Source organism: Myotis nattereri (genome assembly GCF_964212035.1).
Source record: "Myotis nattereri genome assembly, chromosome: 18".
Classification (NCBI taxonomy): Eukaryota; Metazoa; Chordata; class Mammalia; order Chiroptera; family Vespertilionidae; genus Myotis; species Myotis nattereri.
Window position 1 is genome coordinate 40296455 of NC_138093.1, and position 15649 is coordinate 40312103.

At 58.6% G+C, this 15649-nt stretch overlaps 1 protein-coding gene across 1 annotated transcript; it reads right to left on the bottom strand.

The window, feature by feature from the left end:
- Positions 1-330: 330 nt before the first annotated feature.
- On the bottom strand, positions 331-13485 carry POGK (pogo transposable element derived with KRAB domain). The gene is made up of 6 exons (XM_081112848.1): positions 13225-13485; positions 11702-11835; positions 7019-7145; positions 6324-6422; positions 3505-4977; positions 331-2032 (listed from the first exon to the last, which is right to left on the bottom strand). Exons 2-5 carry the CDS (start codon positions 11831-11833, stop codon positions 3518-3520), a joined length of 1818 nt encoding a protein of 605 aa, XP_080968974.1. The 5' UTR covers positions 11834-11835; positions 13225-13485; the 3' UTR covers positions 331-2032; positions 3505-3517.
- Between the last annotated feature and the right edge of the window lie 2164 nt (positions 13486-15649).

Genomic DNA, 15649 nt, shown 5'->3' on the forward strand with positions numbered 1-15649 from the left:
GGCAGTTTCTATGGGTCAGCGTGTTGGCACGTTTTCACTCATTAAAACCCACACCCCTAATGACTGCCTTACTGATTCTGGTAACGTACCATCCCTCACAGCGCCCAAGCCAGGACTGCTTGAGGGGAAGCTGTTTATGCCAGCCCCCTGCCCCAGTCTAAAACCACACATTTGCTTCCCTCTGTAGACACCGTCCCTGACTGCCATCCCACGAACAGACCCTTTCGATCCAAGGGTGTGACAAGGGGTGAGGGAGGACGAGTCATTGTTTGCAGTGTGGCTTTTCACAATACTAGCAGGTGAGGAATAAAGACACCACCACAGCCTACGGTCTTTACTATCAAAGTTTATTGTGGGCCATTTTCTACCTACTGAGGAGTAAGTACATCTATGTCTCAACATGTGCTGTCGTCCCTCAGGGTCACGGCCACCCTGCAGCGCAGCTGTCCTGGGCTCCGTTAGGCAGAGGCTGTCAGTGGAAGCAGAGCCGTCACTCCGGGAGGATCCCAGAGCAGCAGCCGAAAGGCACCGCCCATGGGGTGGAGACGGCGGTATTGGCGGAATGAATCAGGAGTTGAACGCATTCTCCACGCATCTTGGCCAGAGAACTGTGGCCCCGATGCCGGATCCCAAAATCAGGTCTTATAAGCATGCCCCACGCAAGTGAAACGGCAGCGAGGGAGGTGCCGGGAACCAGGGAGGTGGAGGATAAATTAAGTGGAATTGGAGGGGATGGAAAGTTCTGGAATGCAAAGTAGCTGGGTGTAGACGCCATTTGAGATGACGAAGAATTCGGCACAGTTTGCCAATGGGGCAATTCAAATATTGAAAGTTATTCTGATACCAGAAATTAGGTGAGATTTCCCCTTTGGGAGGAACACTGGTTTTAAAAAAAGGGGAAAAGGTGTTTCATCAACAGGAAGATGAGTACCTGAGTAGAAGTAGGTGGCTCAAGATGCCAAGAACAGTGTCGAGTGGGAATGAGAGGGTGTGCAGGAGGGAGACGTGGAGGCCTGTCGCAGGCCTGACGTGGAATGACATTTCTAGCAGGGGCTTTGTCTGCGAGGTGCTGGCCTGTTTCCTGTAGCGCAGATAGCGTTGAAGGAATGTTTCCGTAACACTCAACTGAGGTGGGAATGCAAACTACTATAGTGTAAAGACTCGGAGACCTCCCACCTCCTGCAGGGGGAAGGGTTCGTCTCAAACAGCTGTGGCTGAAGGCCCGCACCCTCTCACCACCCTCGTGATAAAAATATTAAAATGAACAAATCAAACGCCAGGAGTCCATGAGCTTTGTACCATGAGCACAGCAGGCAACTTCTGCTGACTTGTGCAGGCGGCCTGAGAAAGGGACCTGTGGCCTGAACGCTGCCCTGTGTTAAATAGAACCATAATGAACCCCCAAGCTAGCTGCCCACCTGGCTGGGAAGATTAATAAAACAGCATCGTTTGCTTTAACCTGGACCTTCCCCACTAACCGAGTTTGTCTATAGAAAAGCCACCGGCTGGCACCAGGCCAGTGTGTCTGAATGTTGTCATTAGTATCTCCTTTTCCTAAAAGAGGAAATGTGTTAAGTACAAAAACGACATGTTTCTACTCAGCCTTCTCCGCAGTCCTGACCTGCTGGCGGCAGGCTCCACGGGAAGCATTTTTAAAGGCAGAAGAAACAATGACTTGAGGTTTCTCTCCCCAGAAAGGACGTGGTGGAGTGGCCGACGGCGAGCCCCCTGGGCACTGCACAACGGTCTCCTCCAGGCGATGCCTTTTCATTTCCCACGGGTTCCTTCTGGTGGACACTGGCGTCACCTCTACAAGAAACAGGAGAAGCAGTTTCTTTCCTAATCACGTCTCTGAGGAAACGAAGGGTCCCAGACTTCTGTGACCCCGCGGGTGCGGGCTGTGTCCGGGTGGGATGCCCGGGCGCTGTCCAGACCGGCCTTCCCAGCCCCGCGGCCTGGTGCGCGGTCCCTGTGTCCACACTCCAGCTCTCCTCCTGGGTTTCTCCCCGGCCGCTTCAGGCAGTCCCATTTGCTGGAAAAGAGAGGACCTAAGTGTGAATTAACCGGGGACTTTGGATAGCGCGTAACTTTCAACAAGCGTAATTATTCCATTAGTCAGATTGCTGATAGATGAGGAGGGGCCGTGGAATGCCCACACGTCTCCCGGGTCCCCGTCCACTGCTGCGGCGACTCCGAAAAGAGCCGCTGCATGGAGCGCGCGCATCCAGGTGAGCGGGCCGGTGGGCGACGCGTCAGCACCCACGGTCCTCGGGCACAAGCATCGCTCTGTTCCCTCCCCTCTTCTGGCAACTCGGACCCAGTCCTTTGGGTGGCAATGAGCTTAGAACATAAAAAAACGCACAAAAATGTTACCTAACAAGGAGAGGAAACAAGGTAAAGTGAGAAAGGGATAAACACTCGCTGTAAGTCAGTGCGATATGCAATGGCAGTGAATGGTTAGCGGGAAGGGAGGCTGAGCCAGGGGTGGGAGGGGGACATGAGAAAAAGGCAGCTTTGGCGATTTTGAATGTCGTGGTGCCCTGGAGTTCTAGGGAGCCCACGCTGGCAGCGCGCCCCGCAACAGAGCGCCACTGGATGTAGGGGAGGGAGGGGACGGGTCTCCTGGCAGCTCGCAGGGCACAGAGCCTTCTGTTAGCATTTCACGTGGAGGAGGAAGCAGACAGCACGGAAACACCTCGTCACACTTTAAAAGGAAGCTTAGTCAGGACCGTTCCAGGTCCCCCGTCCAGTAAAGGCCGCTTCATGTTCAATACGCACTGTGTTTGGAGGGACGAGTAACTGACAGAGAAACAAGAACGAGAGGGTAAAGCGAACCCTTGTTCTTCTGTGTCCCCCCCTGTCCGCGCTTCTCTCCAGGTGGGGGCTGGTGCTCTGCCAGACCCCCTTCCATCTGAGCCCTTTCTCCTAGACTCGCCTGAGCCGCAGGCCTGTTCCCCACCTTCCGCCCGTCGTCCCAGATATGCACCTGCTTATTATTACCATTTCCTGATGTAAAGATTCCATTTAAAAGTATCTTCCTTCAGACAGCTGAGAACTACGAGAAATTAACTGCCCCCCCCCCCCCCCCCCCCCGTGAAAGTCGTTATGAAGAGGAAGATGTTGGCAAACTTGTGAGAAGCAAGCACAGGGGCTACTCCCACCTCCCAGGGGCCCCACAGACGCCCCGGGACAGACCCGAGGCCGAGGACGGGGCTGAAGGCAACTCGGTGTGTCTCACGTCCCAGACCTCCTGGCCAGCAAGGCAACAAGAAGTGGGCTTTTCAGACAAAACTTCCTTAACCCGGCGGTCAGACCATGCTGCTCAGCCCCACAGCCAGCGTCAGAGCTGAGGTGCTGTCCGCAGCTGACCAGCCCTCGGTACATGATTACATGCAAGGGCAGGTGGCCTGCACCCCAGCACTGCACGTGGGCTCTAGGGGTCTTGCAAAGGGGAAAGCGCGGTGAGACAGGCTACCTGTGGACACAGACAGGTCACTGGGTTACCTGAGCCGTGCGGTCAGTTGCTCTCTGTCCTGCTCTCGGCGGGCAGCTCCCCTCCGCCGGGCAGCTCGCCCTCGATCTCCCACAGGACGTCGTCTTCGTCCTCCAGGCTGCTGGAGATGTGGCACTTGCGGAACCCTTGCACGATGGCTTCGCTGGAGATGCTGTTCCACGCGACCATGACCCACTCCAGGAAGAGGCCGAGGGGCGGCTTCTTGGCGTTCCCGGTGGGGCTCAGCGCCAGGTTCCCCGCCAGAAGCCAGTTGGAGTACTGGGCCCGCACGCTGTCGTTGAGCGGCTTGTAGACCACCACGTCCAGCACCTGCAGCTGCGAGGTCAGGCCGCCCGGGATGATGACCATGTCGGTGTTCATGCGCTCCATGCAGCTCTTCACCGAGTCGGTGGCGTGGCCCCGGAAGCCGTTCAGGATCAGCATCCCTCGCTGCTTGGGCACGGCGCCCGTCCGCCGCCGCCACACCACCTCCAGCCAGTCCTGCATCAGGTCCTCCGTCATCCAGCCGTAGCGGTGGCAGCGGATCTCCATCCCACTGGGGAACTTCCCGGGGGGGATGTACGTGCCCCGCAGGATGATGTAGGGGGGCAGCTTCCTGCCGTCGGCCAGGACCCCCAGCATCGCCGTGATCTTCAGCTTCTCCCTGCCTGGCGTCTTCACCAAGACGGGCTTTTCGCCCTGGTTGTCCACGGTCACCCTGGAGGGCACCTCCAGACAGATGGGCGTCTCGTCTGCATTTCCCATCTGAGCCACCTGGTAGTCGTGCGCCCGGCGCAGCGCCAGGACACTGCGCTGGTAGGTGACGAGCTTCTCCGTCAGGTCTTCGGGCAGCTGCTGGGGCACGGGCACCTTGTGCCTCAGGGACAGGTCGTACCTGCGCATCATCCGGCGACACCAGCCCAAGCTGGCCTTGAACCCTTTCTCTGGAATGTTCATCTCCTGGGCGATCTCGAGGGCTTTCAGCTGCATGGCCTCCCGGGTGATCGGGTCCCCTTTGGCCTGCATGTACCGGACATACTCGGCCACGCGCTGGTCCACCAGGGCAAAGCGCCCGTTCTTGGGGCCTCGGAACGCCCGCCGCATGGCATGGGCGTTCTGCAGCTGCGGCTTGACCTTGCGCCAGTCTCGCACGTTCTTTTCCAGCACGCCAAACTGCTTGGCCGCCTGGCAGTTGTTGGTGCTCTCGGCGAACTCCACCACCATCAACTTGAACCCCGCGTCGTAACTGCGGCGCATGCCCCGGCTGAACTGGAACTTGGCGGCCAGGTCGTCAGCCGAGAGGTCGTACCCCGGGAAGCCCATGGCCATGTAGAAGGGGTACCCCTCGCTCCACTCGGGCAGCTCGGGGAAGTCCCGAGGCAGGCGGAGGCCAAAGCCGTCCAGGGGCTGTGGCGGTGGGAATGGGGACACCGTGTGCATCGGGCTGGCCCAGTCTGGGTGCTTGACATCAGCCTCTTCATGTTCTGGAGATAAACAAGAAGGGGCGAAGGTAAGAGCAGTGAGCACAATGACGTCCACCCGGTTCCTATTTTGTTGGTGGAAATGCCAAGAGTGGAAGTCAAGTGTGTCAAGGGAGTTGAGCTAGAGGGGCAGGGCTGAGCTGAGCACAGGTACTGAGCCTGAGTCGTAATCTGAGGCCACGTTTAGGTCAAAATGACTCCCATTTGGGTGTGAAGTCAAATATAGCCGGCACTGCCAGACCACCGAAGGGTGTGGCCTTCCATGGCTGAGCCACACCTCAATCCAAGAGGCTCTGCGGCAGGAGCCACACTCAGCAGGGCTGGGCTCCTCGGGCAGCGAGTGGTTCTCGCACACCAGCTGGAACCGGTTCCCTGTGTGTTTATATGTGGAGGGCCTCAGAAAACTGAATACAATCCGGGGAAACTGCCATATCTCACCCAAACTGAGATGTCATCAGTTGCAAGAGGCATCATCACTTTAAGAGGCACTCTCAATTTCAGAGACGTTCAAGTGCGGGGGGGAAGATGTCTTAGAATCAATGCAATATGGCCTTTGAACTCCGACTTACGGAGAGAAGGCAAGTGAAACCACCTGGCTGCTGGGAGCCGAATTCAGCCAGCGCTACCCTGCTGCCATGTTTCTTGATGAGACTGTGCTTCTTAGACCTGTTTGCTCACGCGTGTGCTGTGCCCGGGGCGGCTTGTCCATCAGGGTGGAGTGGACAAGGAGCCAGGGCGAGTAACTCTGGGCGCGTGCCTGGCACATGTCTTCCCCCATCGCCAGAGGGGTACAGGGCACCCTGAGGTGGCTGCAGGCCCCGAATGTGCACTGGTCTCAATGCCACTCAAACTTCAGTTTGCTTCATCTGCCCACACGGTGGCACACTGAGACTCTCACCACAGCAGGCAGAGGAGCATGGAGGCTCAGAGAGCGCAATGAAGTTGCCTAAGGCCAACACAGCACTGGAAGGGAGGTTTTCAAACTCCAAAGCCCATCATCTCTCTGCCTTGCACCCCTGCCTCACTCTCAAGCACCCCTTCGAACAGTGGTTCTCAACCTTCCTAATGCCACGGCCCTTTAATACAGTTCCTCATGTTGTGGGGACCCCCAACCATAAAATTATTTTCGTTGCTACTTCATAACTGTAATGTTGCTACTGTTATGAATCGGAATGTAAATATCTGATAGGCAGGATGTATTTAGGCGACCCCTGTGAAAGGGTTGTTCGACCCCCAAAGGGGTCGCGACCCACAGGTTGAGAACCGCTGCCATAGAACAAACACGGAAACTGAAGACCCCGCTTCCCATGCTCCCGCGGGATGGGTGCGGGTCGGCTGGATCGCGGTACCTGCGACGCTTCCTCCTGGGAGCGGCCATCGGTCCGCATTCTGAGGCTCCTCCTCCCCATCCAGCCGGGAGATCATGTCTGGCTTCGGGAACGGGAACTCTGTCCAGAGGAAGTAACCGAGGCTCGGAGCACCGTCCACATCAGTCCTTCATCACACTCACCCCGCCCCCTCCTCACTATGGAGGTTTATGAAAAACAGGGAAAGGGGCTCGGGACACGGGGAGAGAAAGGGGATGGGAATGGGCCTGTCCAAGGGAATTCCTGCGTCTCTGCTACGAGGCCTGGCCCAGCAAGCCCAGCGTCCCTCCAGCGGCTGCAGCCTGGTTCCCTGACTATCAGCGCTGGCAGGCAGCCAGGATGCTTTGGGCATGTCCCCAGCTTCTGAGGCTGCAGGAGTGACAGTGAGCCGAGGAGCAGGCGGTGCTCAGGCCTGGACCCTGCAACACCTCTGAGGTTCTGCTTTTCTGATACGAACATCTGGATTGCATGAGGTTCTGAGACCAGCGCAAGTTACTGGGTAGAATGACACAATATTTATATCCCTGCCTGAGTCGAACACGGGAAATTAAAGGCACAGGTGTTGAGGGGACAGGCTAAGTTCGGAGAGAGGGTGCTGATCCCACTACCCAGGAGACATGGAAACGCTCTCTGGGCTCAGAGCTTGGGGAGGCAAAGGGACACACGATGTTTGTTACCCAGCGACAGCACCGTCTCGTAGTTCATCCTCATGACCTCCCGGTACAGGGCCTTCTGGGACTCCGTCAGAACTTCCCACTCCTCGTCGGAAAAGTAGATGGCCACCTCATCAAACAGGGCCGGCACCTGGGGCAGAGCAGGCCTCTCAGCGGCTAGCAGGCACACAGGTGACTCCCAGGCCATCCTCCAGGAGGGGCCTCCCCAGGAAACCATCTGTCTGCCCGCACACAGGCCGCTAGAGGCAAAAGCGCCCGAGCACAGGTGCCCACACCCGCAGTGGTTACCATCCCGTCGGCTGGCAGACAAGGAGAACAGACCTCCCGGAGAAGCCCCCAGTCCCCAACCCCCGTGGGAGACCCTCTGCACGCCAGGGACACCCTGAGGGCATCGCCCCGCCCCGCCCGCACCCCCTCCCCTTGGTCACAGACCCTCAGCGGGGGCTGGTCTGGGTGAGTTTGATGGATCACTGCTGTCTGGACCTCAGTGGTTTCCGGACACTGGTCTCCATTTCCCACTGGCCCTAGTGCTGGACTCTGAACCCAAAGCAGCCAGTGACAGAAGGGCGGCCTTTCCCAGGCGCACGGGCAGGAGAGAGGGCTAATGACAGCCTGGGTGGTAATGAGACACCAGGGCAAACGGGACCCCGCTCAGAGCCCTAAGGACGAGGGCTGCCCCCTGACATCCCCTGCCTGCCGGGAGGGGGCACCGGGCAGCTAAGGCGGCCAAGCCGCCCACACCCACCCGCTCGCTTCTTCAGCCATTTGCTTTCATTTTTACCCCGCCTTTCTTTCCGTCCCTCAGAACCCTACCCCCAGGTCACCACATTCAGTGGTAAGGATCACTGGACCGCCTCCTTCAGGCTGGCTACCCTGACTACTGCTTTCAAAGCTGTTCCCAAAGCTGGAACACGTTCGAGACATGCAGGGAGCGCTCCCAGGGAAAGCCTGGAACTCACTCACCGCCCAGCCCCCCTTCACACACACACACACACACACACACACACACACACACACACACCCATCACCACTGCAAATAAGCAAGGAGGAAGCGGGCTCAGAGAGGACTTGTTTCTGTCCAAAGCCACACGGCCAGTAACCGGGACCGAGCAGTCTGACTTCCAGGCTCCAGCTGAGTGGCCCCTCGGTGCCCAGGCCTCCCCCTCCCCTGCCTCCGTGTTCAGCTGTCCCCCAGCAACTCATCTCCGCCCTGCCAGCCCCCCACACAGGGTTCTCCCTCGGCCTCCAAGGTCCCCCATTCCTGGCCTGGCCAATACCCACCCTGCATCCAGGATTCAGCTTAGACATCCCGTTCCCGGGACCTGGCTGGGTGCCCACCTCCACGTCCCTGCCCTGCCCTGCCCTGGGCCCCACTCCGCAGTGGCACTGATCACACTGTGCCCCTGGCTCCCGCGCCTGCTTCTCCCACTAGAACACAAGCCCTCGGAGGGCAGAGCCTGGCGCCTCCCGCTTTGTTCCCCTGATCACTTAAACATCTTTTTGAATAAAAGGTTTAAGCAAATATTCTCCAGATTTCCCTTCTCTTGCTCCACTTGGAATAGTTGCAAATGATTTTACCTGACACAAAACCGGACCTAGGCTTCGGAGTGAGTGGATCAAACCCCACATGTGAAAACCAGGAGGCCCCAGCGCTGGTGCCAGCTGCCCACCCTCCTCTCACCTCCCACTTCCCAGCTTCCCACCAGGCTCTGTGCCTGTCCCCGAGGAAATGCCAGGTCCTGGCCATCCCTATTTGTAGTCCCTTCCCTTTGCTGATAAACGGATGCAGGGCTGCCTGTCCTGTCACCTCCCAGGCGCAATCGATTCGTAGAAGGCCGCGCGCCCTGGGCCCCGTGCAAACATCCGGCGCCTGAGCTGGGAGGGGGCAGCTGGGGGCTGGCGCGGGCTCATCTCTTGGTTTTTATGTCCGAGCCCACATTATGCTGCAGAGGCACAGCCCGAGGCTCAGATGTCCCTCACAGCCGCCCCGGGGCACCGGGCAGGGCTGCACCAGGCCCTGGCGGGCACCTCCCTCCTCCACAGAGCCCTTCTCTCTGGCCCAGCACTACAGAAGCAAACAGGGCTCCGAGCAAGACTCAGGGGTCGGCAGCCCGAGGTCACCGGGTGCCCCTCCTGGTCTCCAGGGAGGGGTGCTCAGCCCTGCCCTCCTCCCTCCACTCAGACCCTCCCTGCTGCCCCACAGGCTGTCCTCCCGGGGCTTATCTCCAGGGTCGGTGCCTGCTGCGCCCACACACACCACCGGCCCCAGGGAAGGCGGCGGGGATCTCGGAGCAGAGGGCAGTCCTGCTTTTGTACATTATCTCACTGAATCCCTCACATGACACACAGATATGGGGGTCAGCATCCTGCTTTCGCGGGGGAGGAACAGGGCTGTTAAGTAACACGCCCAGCGTCACGGAGGGAAGTCTGACCCAAAGCCTCTGCTTTCTCCACGCTCAGGCCTCGCCCAGTGGCTGAAGGGGCCTCCGGCTTCCCCAGGAAAGATGCTTCAAGCCCTGTCCCCCAGCGCCACCAAGGAGAGGGCTCCAACTCCGCCATCACACCAGCCCTCCTGGCCCGGGCCTGGCCCACTTCTCACTCCTCATCCCTACGCGCGCTCGGTTCTGGCTCCGGGACCTGCTTCAGCTCTGCCCACAGCTCTCCTGCCCCAGCTTCTGATCCGGCCTCCGCACCAGAAACATGAGCCCCTTGCTCCCCTTGGAGGGATCCACTGGTGACGAAGGCCGGGTTCAGAGTCCGTCTCCTTTTCTCTCCTCGACGCTGCATTTCCACCCGGTTCTCCCACGGAGCGTTATTCCAGCATCCAGCACGGTGCTGTCTGCAGGGTTTCCACTGATCACCCCACACACTGTGTGAGAAAGGGATTCTCTCCCTCCCCGGGTTGAATGCCCTCAGGCAGGGTTTCCAACCTCAGCAGGGCCGACAATGCTGCCCAGACCATTCTCCATGGGGGCCGTGCTGTGCCCTGAAGACGTTCAGCAGCGTCCCAGCCTCTGCCCAGATGCCAGCAAGACCTCACACCCCCTCCCCGAGTCACGATGCCCAAAGATGTCTCCAGATTTAGCCAAATTCCCCAGGAGGGGAGCCCACTGAGCAAGCCCGGGCCCAGGCTGCCTTCTGCAGGACGCCTCTTAAGTTGTCCAGCCTGAGTGTGAGGCCCCCAGGACTGACCTCCACTGCTGCACCCCGAATGCTGTACTGTCGTTTGCTTCCTTGTCTGCCTGCGAGACCAGCGACTCCGTGAGCCTGGAGGCCTGTGTCAATAGCTCCAGCACCATGTGCTCCCGACTGACGTCCTCCTTTCCCAGGGGAGCGTGGCCTTCACCTTGGACATGTCTCTCTGTCCGACACTCAGACACCCACTTCCACTGCACCTGTCTCCCAGGCCCTCCCCGCCCCCATGCGGGTGGGCTCATTTAGCCTCAAAGCCCAGGGCTCCCACGGCCTGGAGGCCTTGCGCCTGGTCTCAGCTGCAGGATCAGGCTGGGCGGAGAACAGGTGGGCAGAGAACCAGAAGAGACAGGGGCACCGCAGCCTCCACAGCCAGACCAGAGCCTGGCGGCACGCTGTCTCTTTGCTTCGTATAGCTGAGACACGCAAAATGCATCACGTGTAAGGGTCTAGCTCAGGAGGCGCTTTAAGAACAATCCGTGTCCATGTGTATCCCTGGGGCAAAGGACAACCTCCCTGCACCCCCGTTCCCTCAGGTGGGCGGGGCGCCGGGTGACGGGCAGCACCGTGAGTCTCTGACTACAGGTCTCACTGGAAACAAAGGAGGTGATGATGTTGACACTGTTGACCGCAAGGCAAACGAAGCAGAGAACAGGAATGTCAGCTTGCTGCTCATTTAAAATGTTGACCATCCACACGCAACTGCCAGGAAGGCGAGTGAGTCCTGTGAATAATTGTTCCTAATATAACTCCTCTTCTTACACTGACATGTTTGCAAGTTTACCAAGTTCTCTCCACTGTTCTGTTTGGATATGCACCCCATCCCCAGCTGCCGAGCCCCGGTCCCTGCATCCAGGCCAGCTGGGGGTGCAGTTTGCCCGTCAGCTCCGTGACCCCAAGTCTCGCTGAAAGTGGTTCCCTTCAACCAGCCGCAGGGGACACCACCTCTCTCCTTCCCTGTGAGGTCCCCTCCTGCCCCAGCCTGCCCAACTCAGTTTAGAAAAACCCCCACACTCTGATATCCGATCACCCTGACCTGCCTTCAGCTAGAAGTCCTGGTCCTAAATGCTTTTCTTCCACGGACCCTCCACGCTGTAACCCCCACTCCTCTTTACTGTATTTGGTGGGAGCCAGGTTGTGTCCACTACTATGACCCTGTGACCCCTTTCTCAGTAGCCCGGGGTGACCCTTCCTTCCATGGTAACGACTGTCAGAGCATTCGTTCCTGTAACACAGGTCAGCAAACAGGGTGTCCACAACGTGCTGGCACTGAGCAGGGTGCGGGGACCCAGGGGTGCGGAAAGCCTGGGCCTTGGCCTCCTGGACAGAAGGGCCTGCTCAGGTAACCAGCTCCGTTTCCACCGCACCTTTTAAAGCCGGGGCACTGTTTTCTTGGGAATGCGAACACCTGGGCTGGGTTGGGCTGTTTTTCCTCCCTCTGTCCGCTCCAGGAGGAGGCTTCCACAAGCCGTGTGGCCCCCGACCCTGACTTACCCACGCGCCCTCGGAGCAGATGCGGACCTTCTGCAAGTCGGTGGAGCCATCCTCCAGTTCCGGGCTCTGAATCTGTTCTTCGCTTTCCTCCACTTTCAGGCTCAGATTCAGAGGGATGGCTGTGGGCTCCATGTCTGCAAGTAAGACTCGTTCAGAAAACCAGGCCCGTGTGAACTCTCCATGGCCTGAATGGGGGGTGGAGTGGGGGGGCAGCTCCGCCTACACAACCTCTTAGCCCCAAGCTCTGCTGGCCTGGGGAGGAAGGGGGGCAGCAGGAGGCTGGAAGGAGGGGCTGCAAGCAGAGCGCATAGGTGGCTGCCTTCAAACCTTTAAAGAGCTCGGTGGGCCCTGGCTGGGGAGCTCAGTTGGTTAGAGCACCTTCCCATTCGCCAAGGTTGCAGGTTCAATCCCAGGTCAGGACACATACAAGAATCAACCAATGAATGTGTAAGTAAGTGGAACAACAAATCGATGTTTCTCTTTCTCTCTCCCTTCCGCCCCCGCTCTAAACTCCATCAATAAACAATTAAAAAGCTCTCTGTGGAGGAGACCAGCCGGGTTCTGTAGGGACCCAAGGGCAGAGCCCGCTGATGGGTAAACATTCATTCCATTCGGGGAAGAGAGCAGGGAAGGGCAGAGCTCAGGGCGCCACCCAAACATGGACTCAGCCCAGGGGTGTCGCTTCCTATCAGTGGGGGTTCTGAAGCGACAGGACACTTGCTCCACTGGTCGTTCCTACGGGCCAGTCGGGCAGCAGGAGGTTGTTTGGCTCAGAATCGCCACCATCAGGATTTTCCAGATTCGGAGGTTCTGCCCAGAGCAGGCTGAGAAAGCGCTCTCTGGAGTCGCGACACTGAGGGGCGACGCTGGGAGCGAACAAGGTGCACAATCTGCTGGGGCCCGGCCCTGGGCCCAGCCCCGCGGAGCTGCCTCGCTGTCGCCGGCACAAGTGCCCTCTTGGGGAGCTCGGAGGCGGTACAAAGGGCCGCGCTCCTGCCCTCTAGGGCGGGCAGTCCCAGGTGGGCAGCTAGGGCGCATCTTGGGGCCGCAGCCTTCCGGGTGGCAGGGAAAACATCGCTCCCGAGTTCAAAGTCGGCTTCCTCCATATTTCCTTAAAGGACGGGCGAATGCAGCCGAGAAGGGTCTGGGGTACGCGGAACAGGCTTCAGATCCTGGAGCGGGGGCCCCCAACTTGGCTGCGGCCTCCCCGCCGGCTCCTGGGCAGCGGGTCGGGGGTGGGAGGCCGGGTGCCCGCGGCCTGGGCGCCGCCTGCGCCGGGGCCGCTCGGGTCTCTCCAGCCATCTTGTCCCAGTTCCCGTCTCCGCGCCCCGGGAGGCCCGGCCTGGTCCGGCCCCGCGCACCTGCCGAGCGCCGGCGCCGATCGCCTCCCGCCGGCCCGCAACAAAGGCGGCACCGGTGCAGCTGCAGCCCGGCCCCCGCCCCGCGCCCCGGCCCCCGGCCCGGGAGGATCCCGCCCCGGCCCCCGCCCCGCCCGCGCGCTCCCCGCCGCCGCGCGCACTCACCGCCGGGCCGACCGCCAGGGCGCAGGGGACGCCGAGAGCTCGGGCCCGGCTGTCACTGCGCCATCCCGGCCGTCTCTCCGGGCCCGAGCGCGCGGCCCCTCGGGAGGGAGCGCGGGGACACGTGGTGGGAGAGGGAGGGTCCGGCGCGAGCTGAGGGTGTTGGGAGGCAGGGGGCGGGGCGCGCTGATGTCAGCGGCCGGGCGCCCGGGGACGCGCCCGCGCCCACCCTCCTCCCGTGGCTTCCGGCGCCCCGCGCGCCCCTCCCGCCCGCGCGCCCCGCTGCACTCGGCCTCCTGTGCGCTGCGCGCGACCTCCGGTGGAGGCGGCAGGAACAGCCGGTGCACGCGCCCCTGTGCTCCGGGGCACTCACCAGCGGTTTGCACCCGGGCACTCTCTTCTGCTTCAGGGAAGGGGTTGTGCAGAGCAGACCGGCTAGGCTGCAGGGGGCGTGTGCGTGTGTGTGTGTGTGTGTGTGTGTGTGTGTGTGTGTGTGAGTGTGCGGTCTTTGGGATCGATCCTGCTGTATTCTATTAGACATGTGTGCAGAAGTTGTTCATATACATGGAGAAGGAACTTCCTGTTTAATCCCAAGCCTAGAATCTCCTGGACGAAGTGTCTGGAAGGATCCTCCCCAAAATGTTCAAAGGAGCTGTTTGTTGGCAGCTCTGTAGACAATACAACAAGCGTGGATAAGCCAGAAGCCCTTCTTGTTCTAGAACAAGATTCTGGGTTTGGGTGTTGGGAATGCGCTCGAGAAAAAATGATTCTGGCACAATTAAAATGGAAAGGAAGTCTTCATTTGGGATTATGGAGATAGGTGTCAAGGCTATCGAAAAGGAGTAAGACATCCATGCAACGCGATCCAGCAAAGACAAGTTGGGGGGTTACAGCTGAAGAGAGTGCGGGGTCAGGGGTAAGAATTTCCCAGCAGGAGGCAGAGGGTTGAGGGATTCTTGCTAAACCGATTTAACAGGATTCTTGCAGGTGGCAGACTAGATTGACCTGACAGATATCCGGGGAGGTGGCTGGGGAGGGGGTTCTCTAAACCGGCAGGATGCCTGCTAACACCAGGCTGGGAGGTCACGGACAGGAGAGGTGTGTGCGCCAACACGGAGGCCTGCCGGGACGGAGAGCCGGAGAACTTCAGTTTGGTCAAGGAGAGAGATTTGTCCACCTTTCCGGTCTGCCCCCACCATCTCTCTCTCCAAGCTTTGCTGGCCATTTTGACTGTATTTATATGTGAATTTTACTTCTCTCTGTAAGGGAGGGGCCACTGTGCAGCTCTTACTACACAAAATACAGGGTAGAAGATACACCTTTGGAGTATAATTATGGTGGACAACCCAATACCAGAGAAGGCCTAATGCAGTGGTTCTCAACCTTCTGGCCCTTTAAATACAGTTCCTCATGTTGTGACCCAACCATAAAATCATTTTCGTTGCTACTTCATAACTGTAATGTTGCTATTGTTATGAATCGCAATGTAAATATCTGATATGCAGGATGGTCTTAGGTGACCCCTGTGAAAGGGTCGTTCGACCACCAAAGGGGTCGCTACCCACAAGTTGAGAACCGCTGGTCTAATGGATGGATGGGGAACATTATTCAAATGTGGGAGGGAAGAGGTGTTAGAATTTTTTGTTTTTATGAACAGGTCTTTTCTGAGTGTAAAGATAGAGTTTTCAGAGCAAGAGTGACACCTTAGCTCACATTGATTGACATTCCCTGCAGGAAGCCACCCATCGTCTTCACTAGCAGAGAAGCGCAAACAAGGAGCCCGGAACGCTGGTGGACCTCGAACCCATGGCTAGGGCCAGAGTGTGCACCGGTTGTCTAGTCCAGACCATGGGGGCTCAAGCTATTTCCTGACCAAATAGTCTCAGAATAAATCCTTCTAATATTTACTGACCTTTAAGATAGTCTGTCTGTTACCGCAGTTACCTGCCTGACTAAGAACTAGATGTGTATCCAAAGTTGAATAAAAGGCTGGCGAGGCCGGGGCACCAGTGGGAGTCCTTTCTCTTGCATTGGGCTTGCCCGCCTGGCCCCCAATATTTCCAAATTATTATTTCTTGTCTCTTTCATTTGCGTGCGGACCCTTCTCCAGATCCTGAACCCTGAACCATGTGGGACGTGGGGAACCTTCAATTCCCATCTTAACTCTTCTGAGATGGCTGATTGAGAGGAAAGAGGGAGGGTGTCAGGAGATGGGTACTGGGGCATTGTGGGCAACTCGCCAAAAAGTATTAAGACATAAGGAGATAACCAAAGGGCAATGGTAGGTTAGGGCTTTAGTCTCTGAGAGCCCTAATGTTCCGTGGAACTTTGGTTAGATTTTCTCTGGGAAGAGGCTGATCAGCGGAGACCCCTGAATTCTTGACTTTGAGCCCATGGTCTCAGTGGTGGTCCTGGGCCCACCTTTGTA

What these genes read in the sequence shown, in the direction of transcription:
- POGK (XM_081112848.1), bottom strand. Translation starts at nt 11,833, where the DNA reads ATGGAGCCCACAGCCATCCCTCTGAATCTGAGCCTGAAAGTGGAGGAA. An exon ending in TCTGCTCCGAGGGCGCGTGG is followed by an intron (nt 7,146 to 11,701) that starts GTAAGTCAGGGT and finishes GCTCTGCCCCAG; the next exon opens with GTGCCGGCCCTGTTTGATGA. An exon ending in CCCAGGAGGAAGCGTCGCAG is followed by an intron (nt 4,978 to 6,323) that starts GTACCGCGATCC and finishes GTTTATCTCCAG; the next exon opens with AACATGAAGAGGCTGATGTC.